This window comes from Echinops telfairi, unplaced genomic scaffold (assembly GCF_000313985.2).
Source record: "Echinops telfairi isolate 266 unplaced genomic scaffold, ASM31398v2 ScPeMD7_7424;HRSCAF=8462, whole genome shotgun sequence".
NCBI classification, from domain to species: Eukaryota; Metazoa; Chordata; class Mammalia; order Afrosoricida; family Tenrecidae; genus Echinops; species Echinops telfairi.
This window is the reverse complement of record NW_022111324.1, coordinates 91909697-91928589: the sequence shown is the minus strand read 5'-3', so window position 1 is coordinate 91928589 and position 18893 is coordinate 91909697. Positions and strand designations below refer to the sequence as shown.

Here is an 18893-nt window from a genome sequence, read left to right as displayed (position 1 = left end):
TGAGCCCTTGATAGTTTATAAATGGGTATTTTGTCATATCTTGCCCTGTCCGACGTCTCCATAAGGGAACATATTGATGATTGCTAAGGGACGGAAAATGTACATGCTCTCTGAGTATGTTTGTTTCTTAGAAAGTCTCTATTTCATCAACTAAATAAAGCAAATTTTGTAAAAAGACTGAAATTTTCTTCTCACTGAGCAAACTCAATTATTGTCATCATTTACAGAAAGGAAAGTTGAAACTGAGAGTTGTAATACCTTCCACATCCAATATCCAGAATATAGTCAGTCTAATAAGACCATGAAGAAAGAGTGAACTAGAACATCTATGTTTGAGGTGCTTTTATAGCACCTATAATTTAGAACAGTAGATTATGAACTCAAGTTTTCTTAAGATAAGAGTTTGGAGGTGATAATGATAGTTATGTTACTAGATGAAATGGTAATAAAAATCCCTTCCAGTTTGTTTTCAAAGGATAGTGACAATGTGCGACTCGCCATACCTCAAACAGCACATAGCCAAAACCTTTGCCGACTCCAGTAACTTGGTCTTTCAAAATTCTCACAGCTACAATATTTCCACAATCCAAAAAGTGTTCTTCCACAGCAGATTCTTCAATTTCTAAAATCAAATTCAGTCAAAACAGAAGTTACAACTTGGAATATTATTAGAAAGCTAGATCTTTTTACTAATAAAGTGATTTACACAGAAAACAAACACATATTTTACTGCCATCAATTCTGACTCAAAGCAACTCTATGAAAAGAACACAACAAAAAACCTCACTGACATCAAGTCCATGCCCAACAACAGTGACCCCATTGGACAGGGCAGAACTGCCCCTGTGGGTGTCTGAGACTGACTCCACACAGGCAGAAAGCTGCCTTTATTTCACTATCCTGTAAACAGTGCCCTGAAAATGCGTCCATTTGTGCTGCACCCTTCTTAAATTCAGTCTTACAGCCTTAAATCATCAATCAATTTTAATCCCCCCATTATTTTAATAATAAGTAGGTAGTTTGTGTAAAAAGACTTACTGTAAGGGAGATTTCCCACAAATACTGATCTCTTGTCCCTCTGAAACAAAGAGAATTAAGGAAAAATAAATATCACTCAAACAGATGCCATCTTGAAGTCCTTCCTTTGTTTCACCTCCTATCCAGACCTGATACCCCCCTTCCTGAATTAGCTATATACCGCTTCCTGTTCGGAGTCTGCTTACTTCATCTTCCTGCCTGGATTATGAGGGAAGGCCACCTTTCATGGAGAGAATATGATTATGCCATCACAGGGAGTGACGTTTTCACCGACACATGGGCATTCTCAAGAAAGGCTGGCTACAGCTGGCATTAGCATACTGTATTTAAACGGCCAGATATTTAAGCTTTGTAGACTCTGTGGTCTCTGTTGAAAGTAGCCAAGGACCATATGTAAATGAACGTTTATGTTCCAATCATACTTTATTTACAAAAAAGATGGTGGGTGGATTTGTCCCATGGATTTGTTGGTCATCCAATAAAAGCCAGTGTTTCATCCAGTCTTTTACATTTCTCAACTAGATCATTTTGACAGTGACAGAAATCAATTGTTTCTGTGATAAACTCTCTCAACCTGTCCTCCATTTCCAGAGATCGTTGAAAAAATGCAAAATTTGTCTTGCAAAACTTGTCATTTCGTGCCCCTATTTAAAACTTTAAAACACTGCTGGACAAAATCCAGATCCCTCAGCATCACAAAAATGGGTCTTCTTGACTTGGCCTTGATCTCTCCAACTGCACTTCTTGTCAATGTACCTTCCTTCTACTTTGTACTTTTCATCCATATCAAGATCTTGCTATTCCTTTGGTAAACTGTATATTCCCATCATTCATGTCTATCTCCCTGGCTTGAATAATACCTACTCATCTTTCAAAATGGATTTAAGACCTATTCTCCTAGAATTCTTCCTGTGGAGACTTCCCTATATTTAGTGCCCCCTTCCTGTGCTGAAAGAGCACCCTATACATTTATCCTATATGAAGGGAGCTCAAAAAGTTTGTGGTAAAGTTGCATTATCTTTTCAATCCATTTTTCCACAAACTTTTTGAAGCCGCCTTCTATTTACCAAATCGTGGTCATCTGCTAGTCTCCAGCTTCCCACTGTGAGTTCCTAAAAAACTGAGCCACTTTATGCCTGACACAATTATCAATTATGACTCATACTGACTCTGGATAAGGGAGAACTGCTCCTCAGTGTTTCCAAAGCCCTAAGTCTTTATGTGTGCAGAAAGCCTGATCTTTCTCCCACAGGGCAGCTGGTGGGTTTGAACTGCCAACTTTATGGTCCAGCCTGTGTTAGTTCAGTTGACTTATCTAGCTATTTATCTGGCTGCATTGCCTCAAGCCAGGGCAGGACCTTCAGCCTTTTGTCAGCCATTTTCTGGTGTCAACTTGAAACTATTAAGATTGAAGGGGTGGAGGTTAGCCTATCAATCAGGTCGCAGCTTAATGACTTCATTTGGAGTGACAAAGGAGATAATAGCTCACTGGAGGTCAGACACACACTCTTCTCCCTGTAAGACATTCCTGTTGAGAAGCCACATCGAGCTATACTGATGGAACCCTGGAATCTGAGCCTTGGAGATGGAGGATCCACGTGCAGACCTATGACAGCACTGGGGAGCTTCTACCACCACTGGATCCACAAGACTTTCCATCCACTGGCCTGTGATCTTTCTGCATTCTGCATCATTGCATGTATTGTGTGAGTTTGAAGAGGAATTTACAGTCTGGTATCAGACACATGAGCTAATTATCAGACTTATGGACTTGATCGAGACTGGGCTGGGATGTTTTCTCAATATACAATTGCTCTTTTATATAAAGCACTGTCTTATACACACAAGTGTCCATGAATTTGTTTCTCTAGTCTACCTGAACAAATATACAGCCCAATGCTTAGCCCACAGCCAGGCACAGAGGAGATAATTAAATAATATTTAGTGAACTATTTTAAATTTCTAACCTGAGTTAATAAGAAAACAGACCAGATAATCTCTAATGTACCTTCTGGCCCTAACAATTTAAGGCAGGGGCCAGCAAACTTTGGAGATGGAAGAGCCAATCCGGTACCTCAAAAATTTAAAACTTATGTGAGAGCCATAAATATTTTAAAAACAAATGAAATTACCAATTTTTTAATAATATACTTTAAAGTGTTTCAGTTTTACTTTAGAGCCCCATGTATGTACCAAAAGAGCTGCATATGGCTATTGAACCGCAGTTTGCAAACCCCTACTCTAGGGGTATTAATCTATTAACCGGGGGTAAGGGAAATATTCAAGCAGAAGAGATTACATCTTGAAAGCAGTGTTGACTAAAAAGCCTTATGCAGCTCTAAGTACCACTGCTGTTACCATAGGAGAGAGCAATCTTTTGTGCTTTCCCTTACACCCTTAATACCAAATCCACATCCTTCTCAGCAAAAGGTTAGAACAAGCTATTTTTTTCTACTAGGCTATGTAGTTATTTTTTAAAATTACATATTACTTACAGATGCTGTCTGAGATGCAAGATCAACTCTAATACGAAACCCATCTGCAATCTGGGTCCCATTTCTATAAATACAAGGTAGAGTGGGGTGTTAAAAATGTACATAAACACTGAAGATACGGGCACTATAGCAAACTATGGTGAAGAAATCAGAGAGTGCCTGGCTATTAGAAAGAGTAGTGTCTGGTTATCTTAAAGGCTTGTTTTAAAACAAGCAGCCATCTAAGTGAGATGTCAGCTAAGTTCAAAAGGAAGCAGTACACCACATCAGCCTGGGTGATCCCAGAACTGTAAATAAAAAATTCCAAATCTGAACCTCCAATTTGCAAAAGGCTAGGGGTGACATCAAAAGCCCAATTCCATTTATAGGGTCCCCACATGGATTACGCCTCTAGTGAATCCTCTGACCACTGACCAGGAATGGGAGCAGTCAATCTATTGGACAAAGGGTACTGGAAAGTGGATTAAAGCAGACAATTAGGTTAAAATTGAATACTTTATCATTTGTTCTCCCTTTTGACCCATTTTAAATTTGTTTGAGTTTCTAAAATTCTTTGCTTTCTTTCCAATTTAGGTTTTTCTGTTGTAGTTTATTATTGTTGTTGATTTGTATGTTTTTGTTTTGTATGTTTTTCTGACCATGAAATCCAGGATAGGCAAATCTACAAAGACAATAACTGGATCAATAGCTTCTTAGGGTAATGGAAGGATAGACTGGGGGAAAATAGGAGCTAATGAGTACGAGAACGAACAAATGTTCTTAAAATTGACTGTGGCGATGATTGCAATATTTCTTTGTAACATAATTAAAACTCTGACTGTATAATATGAATTTATAACTTTTAAACTCTTTAATGCTTTTAGTGAAACAGTAATATTACGTCTAAAGTAAAAATAAAGAATAAAAAATGCACCCAAACATGCATAAACATTAATTCTGTTCAAATTCCGAACAGATAAGATTACCTTTTTGGGGTGAAGGGAGACGTGGGACAGTGTAAGAGATGACAAAATAATAATTTATAAATTATCAAGGGCTCATGAGGGAGGGGGAATTGAGGAGGGAAGGGAAAAATGAGCTGATCCCAAAGGTTCAAGTAGAAAGCAAATGTTTTGAGAATGATGAAGGCAATGAATGTACAAATGTGCTTTACACAATGGATGTATGTATGGATTATGATGAGTTGTATGACCCCCTAATAAAATGATTTAAAATTAAATTTAAAAAAAAGATTACCTTTTTAATGCTTTTATAGCAGCACTGTCATCCTTAAACACAACGTAAGCATTAATAGTTTTCTGATCGGGATGAATTTTACGTCTAACACACACACAAAAAAATTAATTATTAACCTTGTAATCACTTTAAATCACAAATTTAAATAACTGTAATTTTTTTCTACTTTCAATATACACAAGAAAATACTGAGGAGATTTTCACTCTTTGAATATATAGCAATAATGCAAAAAGTAGCACATATACAGATATTGGCCCAAATATGTAATCCACCCCTTCTTAGAAATCATGATGGTAAAAATACAACAAAAAACCCTATACAATCAAACAGAAGTGAAGGAATCTGGACAAATTGCAGGCCCCAAACCCACGTGAAGCTAACTGGACAATCCCTCACAGAAGGGCCACATGACAGGGATGCTAAATCCAGGATGCAGTATAGCACTGTTGAAACACACAGCTGTTCTCTAGTTCTTTAATATTCCCCCCTTCACTATTACGGTTCTTGTCTTACCTCATTAACCTAGTTAGACATGAGTATGCTCATGTGTATAATTAAGATCACGTGATGTGTGAAAGCCATGCTAGATAACACTCAGAAACATTAACAGGAGTAATGATTCCGAGGGGAGGGCAAGAGGGGGAGAAAGGGGAGAGACGATGGAGCTGATAGAAATGATGACTGTATAATCCCACTAGAGGGGAACAAATTACAGAATTGTAGGTGAATGCTTATATTGGATGGTATAAACAGTGGCTCTCAACCTTCTTAATGCTGCGACCCTTTAATACAGTTACTCATGTTGTGGTGACCCCAACTATAAATTTATTTTGGTTGCTACTTCATAATTGTAATTTTGCTGTTATGAATTGTAATGTAAATATCTAATATGCAAGATGTATTTTCATTGTTACAAATTGAACATAATTAAACATAATTAAAGCATAGTGATTAATCGCAAAACAATATGTAATTATATACTGTGAAGTATTTGTGTTTTCCGATGGTGTGACCCCTGTGAAAGGGTTGTTCGACCCCCAAAGGGGTTGCGACCCACAGGTTGAAAACCGCTAATGTAAGACATGAGTAGTAATAAAAATTATAATATATATAACATAACAATAAGGGCTCCTGGGTGAGGGAAAGAGGGTATAAAGGGGAATTGATACCAAGAGTTCAAGAAGAATGAAAATGTTTTCAAATTGATGGTGGCAACAATTGTATAAACATGCTTGATCTAACTGAATTACGAATTGTTACATCTGTAAGAGCTTCCAATAAAATGATTAAAAAAGAAGAAAAATGGGTCAGATAGGATGACAAAAAGAAAAAGGAAATCATAACAGTGATAAAATTGGTGGCAGACCACCATAAGGCATTAATCCTTGAGAACTTTAAGGATAGAAACTCTAAGGTAGGAACTTAAGACAGATAAACATCCTAAATTCTTGAACAAACTGTAAATTAAAGAAAGATAGGAAGGGATTCCCTTAGATTAAACTAGACTCAAAAGAAAAAGACCAACTATGAAACCAAAAGGCAAACACACTGCCACTGAGTGGATGTCAACCCACAGCAACCCTATACGGCAGGTAGAACTGCCTCAGTGAGTTTCTGAGACTTTAACTGTTTACAAGAGTAGAAAGCTATGTCTTTCTCCTAAGAGCAGCTGGTAGTTTCACACTGCAGACCTGGGGGACCAGCTATGTCTAGGAATCCATACTTGGGTAATAAAACCACACAGACACACAACCAATGAATGATTCCTATAATCATTATTAGCAGTGAGTGCACCGTTGTTAGCTTTGGAGGGTTCGTAATTGAGGGTCACGTAGATGTCTAGATTACTGACCTTTTAATAATTCACTAAATTACACATTTTGTATAGTTTTCTATAGGTGCATTTTATTTTTCAGTAATCGTGGGAGGGAAAATTCTAAATTACCTTTCACTTATGTTAGTGTGTGAGACAGAGATGCAACTAAGATTAGAGTGTCTAGTCCTTAATGTTTTCAGGGATTGGTGTCATGCTGGTAGCTACTAGTTCTCATAGGAATTTGTGAAGGCAATGATGAAGAAAGTATTTTTGAGCAGAAATTGGTTCAAAGGAACCCTGAAGACACGGTGTTTAAGGTACTGGGTTGCTAATCAAAAGGTTCAAACCCACCAGTTGCTCTACAGGGGAAAGATGTGGTAGTTATCGTCCATAAAGTTTGTGGTCTTATAAACTTTATATGGCAGTTCTACTCTGCCCTTTGGATTGCTATAAGCTGCAATCTACTCCACACTAGTGGGATATTGACTTGTTTTACAGATAGGGTAAATTTACATAAACATGATACAATTTTGAGCCAAACCACCCTCCCTGTTCAAAGACAGTGGACTATCACTCCAAATGGAACATGTGTGGTTCTCCCTAGTCCTGCCAATAATACAGTCTTAAGCAGGCTCCTGAACAGGTCCACGTTACCCACTCCAGATCTCCCATTGTAGGGCTTCAAACATTAATTTTTCCCATTCTGGTTATCATGACAAATCACACACACTGTAAAACTAAGGTGGTCTGTTTCTATCTCAGTTCCTCAGGAAAGAACCAAATCAAATAGGTCTGTCAAATTGGTTCAAGTCTTGCTTAAAGGGCAAATTAAAATTGTATTTTATTTAAGTTGGGCATTCAAAACCTAGAGACTGAATACTTTTAACAGACAAAGGTCTTATATTCAGAATATATAAAGAATGCTTTACAACTTAATAATAAAATAATCTACTCCAGTATTTTATGGAATAGCAACCAAACAGAAACCCAACAAGTTTCCATTAATAGAAAACTTGCTAGAAAAATACATTTTGGTACACCTTCAAGAATACATACTAAAACCTACTAATGAGTTGACTGGCATTCACAGCAACCCTAAAATGCTCTAAAAAGGAACGTGGAAGCACTTTTTATACTGATACAGACAAACTTTCAAATTACAATTATGTGAGTGGGGGGGATATGGAATAATATGCATAATATGCTACCATTTCATCAAAAAAGTATGTGTATAACTTTTTTTAGAAAGTTATGTGTGTGTTGGGGGGTGTTCCTATTGATTGCTCAATGCATAAAATATCTCTAGAAGGCTACATGATAAACAGAAATAGCAGTTGCCTATGGGGTAGAGAAAAAGTACAGCAAAGAAACTCTATTGCATTTCTCTCTCTTTTTTTTTGGGGGGGGGGAACCACTACTTGAGTACCTATTCAGATAATTCAATTTTACATTAAAAAATGGGGAAAATAGGGGAACCAATGGCAACCACAGTAAGAAAACCCCATTTTTTTTTACATAACCCACCAAGAATTCCTAGCTACCACTGTTAAATACTTCTACCAGAATCTCATTTCTACCTAAATTTAGGCTTTGGGATTTTAGTTACTTCATGCAAAAATAAAATCTTGTATGCCCTCCCACTCCCCCAGCAAAGAAGGGCTGCTTCTTACCAAGTTTTCTTCCTTATACAGCATGCAAAATGACATTCATACAAGAGGGCCTACATGTTTGGCAGCCTCAACAGACTTTATTGTAGACATCACTAAACACTTACAAACTATACCCAACATTAAGAAAAAAACCCAGCAAGACCCTGCCTGCCAAATATAGTTGAGCCTTGAACAATACAGGTTTGAACTACATAGGTCCACTTACAAGCAGATTTTTAAATTATTTCCACATAGGCAATTAATCTTTCTAGTTAATTGCATATTTTTATCCTGATTAGTGCAATAATGTAAATTTTGAATACCATGGGATCCGCATGAAATGCCTATAGTGATGTTAGAAATGCTCCCAAGAAGCATAAAAAAGCCCTGATATTACAAGAAAATGCTGAATTGTTTGATATGTACTATAGGTTGAAGTTTGTAACTATAGTTGCTTGCCATAAATGAATCCAGCATAAAGACAATTATTAGCAAAAAAGAAATTCATGAAGCCACCATTGCCATTACACCATCAGGCATGAAGACCTTGCAATTTTTACAAAATAACTTTTTATAAAATATATAATACATAAAATGTATTGGTTAACTGTTTATATTATAGATAAGGTCAACAGTAGGCTACTAGTTTAGTTTTGGGGCAGTCAAGTAATATGTAGATGTTTGACTGTTGATAGGAAAGGGTGTCACTGACAACTATAATTACAAGTTAGAAATTGACCTAGAAAAGAACTTGCTCTTATGTCCAAAGGGCCAGTTGCAACTAACCCAGTATGCCATCAAAGATCCCAATCTACTATAAAGACAGATGTAATTGTTTTACATCATTTTATGTATCATTGGGGGAAAAAAACACAGAAAAAGGGGGCTGAATAGGAAACCTTGCATAAAGCTTTAGGTAAATGAGAAAGGACAATGTCATAAAATAAAGAGAGGAAAGAAAAGTATATATCTCATCTTTGGCCATGGATTTAAAAAAAAGGAGGGGGCCCCCTGAGAATTCGCACCTAAATCATACTATTATTACAGTCCAAAAACCTCTACAGAGAACTTAAAGCAGTCTCTGGCTGGTGGCAATCCCACGAGACGGAAGCAAACAGCATTCCTCTCTAAGAGAACTTGACTTCAGCCCAGGTCCCCAGGAACTATGAGGCACTATTAGATTTGAAGATATTATCATGATTTTATACATGAGAAAATGTGATTTGAAACTGATGAAATACAGTATTTCTGACTTGTACTGGGAAACTCTGGGCATAAAACTTTATTTTCCATCTAAACAATGTATTATAGGTTCCCAAACTTAATTGGCCTACCACCCTGTTTCAGAAAAAAAAAAATTACTCGGAACCCCCCACTGGCAATTAAAAACGTTTATACTATAATAGCCCATATAATGTAGGATCAAGGATAGTAACTGTTTTTGCAGCTCCCCCTGCCCCAGGGGGCAGTTATTACTTATTTTGGAAACACTGCACTATATACTCCATTAATAAACAAGTTTGAAACTTCTCACAGCATTTTTGAAGTACAAAAATAACCTTACATTTTATTCTATGACCCTACCTTTTATATTAAGCCTTAATGATGAACATCTTACAAATAAAAGCATTTATCACTAAAGCTACCCAAAATTAGTCAAAATGGCATGCTAGCCAATAAAGCGCTACAAAATCATTAAAAAATTATCTCAACTTTTAACTAAAATGAAAGAATTTAATATTATTACCTCTCTCTGAAAACTTACTTTATGGCTGCCAATTTTTTGGATAAAGTCCCATCTGCTGGAATCTTTTAGAAGTGGGAGGGGGAAAACATTATTAAAGAAAATTCAGCATTTGAACTATAATCTCAAATTTATTAAATGCTCATTAAAGTTTTGATATTTAACTGATACTTTGTAAAAACACTCTAGGAAAAAATACAACCAGACACACCTGTCCTAGACTATACGGAAAGGAGCCCTAGTGGAGTAGTACATGTGTATTAGACAGCAGCTATTCCACCAGAGAAAGATGACGCTTTCTACTCCTGTCAAGATTTGAATGCTTGGAAGTCCACTGGAGCAGATCTGCTCTATCTTATAGGGTCACTACGAGTCAGAATCAATTCCACGGCAGCAAGAGACTCTATGAAGGGGACCTTGTGACTTAAGTTAAAACTTTCAATGATAATGTCATACTCATCCCTAACAGGCAGACTCTCAGATAACCTACACAGAAGTTACATAGAAGTACAGACAATAGGACCTCAATCAGTGTCAGATGCCTCACAGAGGCTCTAGTTATGATGATACACTGATGTCATGAGCAAAATATGAGTAAAATCCTTTATGAATGTCAAAAAAAAAGCAAGCTTTCCAAATTGGTATTTTATCTTTAACGTGATGTTAAAATATAATTAAATGAGTAAGTTATGGAAATAGGTATTATCATTTATTTCATTTGGATTAATAAGAGTATTTTAGAAGTATGTACAGATGGTGATCATAGCGACAGTGTAAATTGACTAAAATAACACCCAGTTGTTTGCTTTCAAAGACCTGATGAATGTAAATCTTTATTTAGGACACTTACAGATCTCTGAAGATTTGTTTTCTTTCTTAGACATCTGGTAGTTTCTAAGCTAACACTATCAGATGACTTTTTTGTTCATGGTGCTAATTGCTAGACTCTAAAATATTAACTAGACTCTAAAATATTAACAAGACTCTAAAATAGACTCTAAAAATATTAACAGAGAAATAGCACAAGATATAATAAATGAATGACAAAAAACTCCAATCTAAAAAACACACAAACACTCCAATCTGCCATACAGCGGATGCTGACTCATAGTGACCCTATGAGACAGGGTAGTACTGCCCCTATGAATTTCCAAGACTGTAACTGTTTACGGGAATAGAAATCCTTGGAGAGTGGCTAGTGGTTTAGAACTTCAAACCTTTAAGATCATAGCCGAATGAGTAACCACTATGACACTAGGGTTCCAAATGAATGACAGTCATTAAAAAAAAAATGTACTGGGAATTTTCTGTGTGCTAAGACTGAGAGTATTAATGACTAATATAATAGAGGGCAAATATGTATAGAAAAAATATATCATCTAGTGGCATAAAGTACCTAAAACTCAAGTGAAAAACACATGGTAACTTGATGGGCAAAATGAGCCCACCAAGAGGATTCTGAAAACAGATAAGCAAAAGGACTAAAGCAAAGCAAAAGGACTAAAAAAAAAGACCTAAAAAGAAAACTAAACTCACTGTTACTGAGTTGATTCTAACTCATACTGACCTGACAAAGAGAGTAGAACTGCTCTGTGGGTTTCCAAGGCTGTAAACCTTTACTGGAACAGAAAGCCTCATCTTTCTCTTGCAAAAGGATCAAAGTGGTCAAGAAAAAAAGGCAGCTACTTGGGTGGGGCACTATTCATGTGTAGAGGAACATAGAACTGGTGGAGAAGCTCAACAGGTATTGTGGGGCCACCATGTGAACTGTTAAGTAGGCACCGAGGACTTTACATTACTAGCAATGAGAATAATTTAAATGTTTTATATAATTTTATCAATATTTAAGGAGTATAATGTGCCAGTGCTGGGGACCTGGAAGATAAGCAAGGCAAACAAGGTTATTTATAACCAGTTTTTGGTTTGGTGAGGTAGATAGTGTCACCAACATTTACAAAGAATACTAAGCACTATAACAAAGGATAGGGTGTTATAGTGTGCACAGCAAGGTCACCAAACTTAAGGAAAAGGGACAGGAAGCATCAGTGCAGCTTTCCTAGGGGTGATAAAGTAATAGCAAGGAGTGTGAGTGTGAATAATAATGTGGTTTGGGAGTAGTGGAAAGGAGCCTAGGAAAAAGCACTTTAGGAAAATTAAATTGACATTAGTATGTTGGATAAAGTAGACTGGAGCTAACTAAGATCCATAAAGAATCACTGAAATTATCTGGCAGGAGGTATTATGAATTTAGGTGGGAAAATGTAAATAGGGTGGCTTATCTAGGGAAGGCACCATAAATGGAAAAAGCTTCCAAAGGTAAAATGATGATGGCCACATATGTATAAATGTACTTGACATAATGGATGAATGTATGTGTAAGAGATGTAAGAGCCCCCAATAGAAGTATTTAAAAAAAAAAAAACTTACAAAAGTGTGTAGTCTATGTGTAACTAAGACATATTGATGATGGTAGTGGTTATAAATAGAAAATCATGGGGCAACACAGATTAGTTTTGGGGTTACACTCAGGTTAAGTAGATTTGTTGTGTAAAGCTAGGGTGCAAGTAGAGCATCCTAGTGAGTGGGTCAGGTAGGGATTTGTTACATGGATTTGTGACCAAGGAGGACAGACAAAATGTGTATGAAAAAGTGGGAACTAACCATCTTGAAAGCTATTATGAAGACTGTATCACAACGTTGGGGAATAGCGACTTTTAGAGCAGTGGGTGATTCTGTACGACCCCTGGGCACCGGCAATGCCTGAGGAAGGAGAGTGAGAGTGCTACTAAAATTTAGTGGCCAGGATGTTATTAAACATCCTACAGCATAATGGACAGCACTTACAACAAATTATCCATCCCAGAATGGATACAGTGAGTCAGAGTAAACTTAATAGCAGTAGGTTTGGCTTTTGAATTTGAAGTCAAGTGTGCATTTAAAAAGCAAAAATAAAACAAAAATATAAGTAACACGAACAAAGCATATTTTTCACTCTCCAAGGAATGAGACTACAGAATGTTTACCTGGTAAAATAAAATACTGCTCACTTCTAAAATGTTTTAACATTAAATTGATTTCATAAAAAAATAAATGCATCATCTGACTATGCTTAGAGGATCATTGTTGTTGACACCAGTCATACAAACTTTCCATAGTGGATCAATATTATGCATACAATAAGAATATATTAGATGTATATAAGATATATGATGGGAAAGCATGAGTCTGTAAATGCTATTCAATAATTATTACTTCTCTGTTTGCTGAATTGACACAACAAATAAAGGGCACCCATCCACATTGCAAAGGATATTATTGTCTTTAGAAACAAAAAATCGAATTTTATTATGTAAATTCATTAAATTGCTTAATAAAGTTAAAGAGACAGCAAGAGATGAGATATAAAAGCAAGTCTACTTTGGAGCTAGATTTGTAACCTATTGGTTCAAAGATGAAATTCAAGTGCTACTCCGACTAACACAGACGTTAGTAGTCTGATTTAAATGCATTAGTTTTAGGATTATGCAATGTAAGGTAAGGGGGAAGGACACATACCAGAGAACGGAATCGTACAGATTCGATTTGTCCATATTCTTTAAAAAAAGACTTCAGCTTCTATAAAACAAACAAATGAACAAAACTTTTAGTCCATCAATTAAGAGGTACAAAAATGAATTAAGTAAAATTGCTTAGTTTTTATTTTAGTATATGTGCTGCCAAAGCGAGCACTAGTTTTTATTTTAAAATTAATAAATTAGACTTTATTTAAAAAAACCAAAGTAGTCTCTGTTAGATAAAAACTAGTGAAACATAAACATATACAAAAAGAAAACACAAAGTTCTTATTAATCAACAAGCAAAGGAAGATCTTAGCAACTACCAGAGAAAGTCCACTAGAAGGAATATCCTGTAATTCCTTGCAGCAAGAATATTAACATAAAGTACTCAAGTTTCTTAAAGTATGAGAAATAAAGAAGAAAATTTCCCCAACATAAAAAATAGAGAAAACAAGTATTCAATAAGCCGAGAATCCCAAGTAAGAGATCTAAAAAGAAAAATATCATGACATACTAGGGGTACACCCCCTTCCCTACAAAAAAAAAAAAATGGAAAAAAGTTCTGCTCAGGGGTCTTTTTCAGTATGCATTTTCCCCAGCTAGGTGAGAACTGAGCAACTCGCTCTGAGTTAGTGCCCCCAGAGGGGTCACCTTGGAAGCTTCTCTCTGGTCACTGAATTTTTTCCTAAAAGCAGTTTCCGCTTAAACCAGTATTTTCCAGTGGCGTCACCTTGGAAGCTTCTCTCTGGTCATAGTGCATTTTTTCCTAAAAGCAGTTTCGCTTAAACCAGTATTTTGTGATGGCCAATTTAGAACAGTGTGTCGCTGTGAAATTTTGTATCCGCTTAGGAAAAATGCCGCAGAAACTGTTGTGATGTTGAACACAGCTTACAAGGACAGTGCTATGGGAAAAACTTAAGTGTATGTGTGGTTTTCTCGTTTCCAAAGAAGTGAAATGTAGACTGATGACAAACATTTGTGTTTGAAGACCTATGAGGGACCACTGAAGAGATGGGGAAGTTATCTGGACTACCTTGGAGCTCGGTTCAGTGAATTTTAGTGCAAGAGTTGGGAATGAGAAAGGTCACTGCAAAATTTGTGCCGTGGGTTCTGACTGACGAGAAAAGAGAGCTTCGAGTGGAAACATGGCATGCTTTGAAAGAACAGCTCTGAAGTGACCCGACTTTTTCCCCAATGGCATGACTGGTGAGGAGACATTGTGGTACCAGTATTCTTACAACCCCCAAAGCAAACATCAACCAAGTCAGGTGAAGCCATTGTCACCTCACCCCAAAAATGCTCATCAAGTAAAAACAAAGACCAAGGAGATGCTCAAAGAAAAAAGGGGGAAATGTTGTTAGATGCTGTCCAGTCAGTTCCAACCCATGGCGAACCTACACAGAAGGAAACACTACTCGGTCCTGTGCAATCTTTACAATTGTTCCTATGTCTGAGTCCACTGTTGCAGCCGCTCTCAATCCATCTTGTGGAGGCCCTTCCTCTTTTAGGCTGCCCCTCTACTCTACCTAGCATCAGGTCCTTCTCCAAAGACTGCTCTCTCCTGACAATATGGCCAAAATATGTAAGAGGAATTCTTTCCATCCTTGCCACCAAGGAGCACTTACCTCTTTCAAACACAGGTTGGTTTGTCCTTTTACAAGTTCATGGTACTTTCAATATCCTTCTTCAGAGCCAATTCAAATAATCAATTCTTCTTTGGTCTTCCTTATTCAACATCCAACTTTCACACGCACATGATGCAATGGAAAATGCCAGCTTCAGTCAGGGACACTTTGGTCCTCAAAGTAACGCCCTCGCTTTCCAATACTGTCAAGAGGACTTGTGCAGATTGACCTAATGCAACACGTCTTTTGAAGTCCTGACTGCTGCTTCCATGAGCACTGACTGTGAATCCAAGCAAGGCAAAATCCTTGCCAACTTCAACCTTTTCTCCATTTTTCATGATGTTACCTATTTTGTTTTATTTTTACTTCGAAAGATCCTTTTCAAATAGTTTTACTGGCATATAATTCACATATAAAATTCAATAGTTCCTTCATATCAAGAGTGATCATCACCACAATCAGTTTTAGAACATTTTATTCATTCTTGTACTGTACTCATTATTATTATTTCCTTGTTTCCTCCCTACCTTCCCTGCCATAACTCCAAAGAATCATTAATCTAGTAACTGTCTCTATAGCTTTACCTATCCTGGATTTCATATACAGAAAAAGATTAATTTTTTTTAAATTGCAAAGTAAAACAAATAAAATCTTGAATAAAAAGGAAGTAGTTAATATTAAAAAGTGTAACAAATTTCAATGGATCACAAGGGAGATCAAATGACAGGGTGCTAATTTTTAACCTAAATGCATCTGCAACAATCCTACAGACTTGTTTGAAAAGAGTATTTGTTATGAAGTTACTGGTTTTGCAACATTCTATCATTGATCTCCAACTTAATCTTTTAAAATAATAAATTTTTAAAAATGTATTGGGACACAATCCACATATCCTACAATTCAATAGTTCAATCATACCAAAAGCCTGCTTTATTTCTATCAACAAGTTCATATTTTCCAACTAATGTTCCTTCTTGTTTCTAACTTTTGCATTCCAATCACGAATAATGATCAGTGCATCTAGAGTGCCATCAGTGCATCGGGATTTGCTCAATTTCAGACTGCAGTCACTGGTAGAATTCTTCCATTTCTTCATCACTAACTTTTGTGATTAGTGCTTAAATTTAAGTAAAGTTGTATTGATTGGATTTCTTTGAAGGCGGGTAGATATAATCCTATCACAGTCAGCATTGTACTTCATTATAGATTTTGCAACGTCCTTTTGACATGAATGCCACACCACTGCTCTTGATTCCTCGATTGTATTATTAGTGTCACAGTAAATGACTTTCTGATTCAGAGTCCTATCCATCAGCAACTGAAGATCTTGAAGGCTTCTCTCCCACAGGGTTTACCAAAATTCGTGTCCCATGGATGACTCCACTCCTAAGAGAAACCAGCTTCTCCTCAATCACATTTCCAGTGCCCTTGACCCTGAGACGCCCATCCTCCAACACAATCTCGAACAATTTTCTGCTTCCGTACTTTAGGCTTTGAATATCTGACAATGTTTTGAAACTATTCATAAGGTTTTCAGGGGCTACTTCCTCCCAAGTGGGCAGCCAATTCCTTATAAATTGTCTGTTCTTAGTCTGGAAGCTCCACCGAAACCCGTTCACTTTGGCTGACCCTGCTAGCATTTGAAACACCAGCAAATGACTTCCAACATCACAACAACACACAGACACCACAGTATGATAAACTGGCAGACAAGTGGTAGAAAGGGGAAATACATGTGGATGAATTTCACAGATGCAGTTAGGTTAAAATTCAACACCTAACATTTGGTATCCCTGTGATCCATTTTAAATTTGTTTTTGTTTTTAAAATTTTCTAATTTCTTTTCAACTGACGTTTTGTTACTGTTGTTGGTTTTGCTGTTTTTAGATGTTTTTTCTGTATACGAAATCCAAGATAGGTAAATCTTTCTCAACAGTAATTACATAAATGGTTCCTTGAAGGTCTGAGAGGGGAGACTAGAGGGAAATGGGGAGCTAATAGATGAGCACAAGAATGAAAAAATATTTTAAAATCCACATAGTGACAATTATACAACTTCTTGAGGTGATCGAACTACTGAATTGTATGATGTGAATCTATATGCCAATAAAATGGTTTTTAAATGTTCTTATTAATATCCATGATACACAACATTTTTGTGTGAAAAACCTTTCCTTGACTCTTTTATCCCCTTTTTTTCTTGAGTATAATAGTGGTCTTATATAGTTATTTGGACACACAACATTTTTTTCTTGTAATCTTTAATTAAAAAAAACCAAAAAACTCACTGCCTTTGAGTTAATTTTGACTCATGTGACCTTATAAGGCATGTGGTTTTCCAAGATTATAACTCTTTACAGGAAGAGAATGCCTCAATCTTTCTCCCAGGAATGGCTGGTAGTTTCGAACTGCTGACCTTTCAGTTATCAGCCCAATATGTACTACTACGCTAACATAGCTTCTTTAATTACTACATTATTATTTATTTTCAATAGATTCTACCATATTTTCACTTTGGCTTAAACCAGACATGAATCTTAAGGATGTTTATGTGAGTATGAGGAATTCTCCAACTGTTAAGAATTAAGAAAATCATACTTGAGGGAAAGCCTAGAAGACAAGTTTTATATATTATTCTTATGACTGGCTCAAATATGAAGACTGAACGTGTTTTACAGGGCAATAATTTCCTAATGAAGTCTAGTTTTAAAACTATTTGAGTAGTTAGAATTTGTTCAGATCACCATACACAATCTTTTCACTTCAGCCCTTACAAACTAATAGGAAAATCACTCAGACTATGTTATAAAGCAAATTCTTATAACCTACAAAATAATTATGCATCAAACCTTAGATAAGATGGTAACAGGGAAGAAAAATAATTTTTTTTACAATTTGTTTTGTTTATGTCAGGCATTAGAATTTAAATTGTACTTCAAAGGAAGGAGTGTCACATGAGAACACAGAAAGTTAAGAGTATGGTTTTGGGTTGGTAAAATTCAAATAATTGAAGAAACCTAGGATGCATCATTTATTTTTATGTTACAAATATTTATGGTGCCCCTACTATGTAGTAAAGAAACTCTAGTGATGCAATAGTTGATCATTCAGCTACTAACTGGAAGGTTGGTGATTTGGACCCACCGAGCAGCACTGCAGTAGAGACCTGTGATCTGATCTCTGTAACAGACAAGTCAGGAAAACCTTATGGTGCATTCTACTCTGTCACACGGGTCACCATCAGTCAAAAACTAATTGGCAGCACACAGCAACAATAATAGTATGTGCTTTGCATCCTTTCACGTATAGAGGGTAGAGCAGTAAAGATAAGAATATCCCTGTACATATGTAAAGGAGCCCTGGTGGTGCTGTGGGGTAAGCAGTGGGTTGCTAATCACAGATCAGTGGTTCAAGCTTGCCAACTAATCTTTCACTCAATGCTACACAGGGTGCAATTTTGGAAACCCAAAGGAGTTCTATTCTGTTCTAGATTCACTTTGAGTCAGAATCAACTTGATGGCTGAGATACAGATAGGGATTATAATTTAATACTTATGTAGGGGCCACCACAAAAATTCAATTAAAATTTAGAAATGGAAAGAGGAGAGTGGAAAGGACAATCTAGCGTAGATGAATAATTTCTCTATGGTATTATAGCAAATTAGACGCAGAAGTAGAACTACCATAGTTTCTCAACTTTTTTTTGTTTTAACATTTTATTAGGGGCTCATA

At 36.4% G+C, this 18893-nt stretch overlaps 1 protein-coding gene across 1 annotated transcript in view; it reads right to left on the bottom strand.

Annotated features, from left to right (window-relative positions):
- The window catches only part of RBM34 (RNA binding motif protein 34), a 39163-nt gene that overhangs the window by 3940 nt on the left and 16330 nt on the right, over positions 1-18893 (bottom strand). Inside the window, exons 5-10 of the mRNA XM_004712212.2 lie at positions 13535-13594; positions 10001-10044; positions 4770-4853; positions 3534-3597; positions 1039-1078; positions 504-622 (exon numbers count right to left, since the gene is read on the bottom strand). Of these exons, the coding sequence (XP_004712269.1) occupies positions 504-622; positions 1039-1078; positions 3534-3597; positions 4770-4853; positions 10001-10044; positions 13535-13594 (411 nt within the window). The remainder of the gene's footprint in view (positions 1-503; positions 623-1038; positions 1079-3533; positions 3598-4769; positions 4854-10000; positions 10045-13534; positions 13595-18893) is intronic.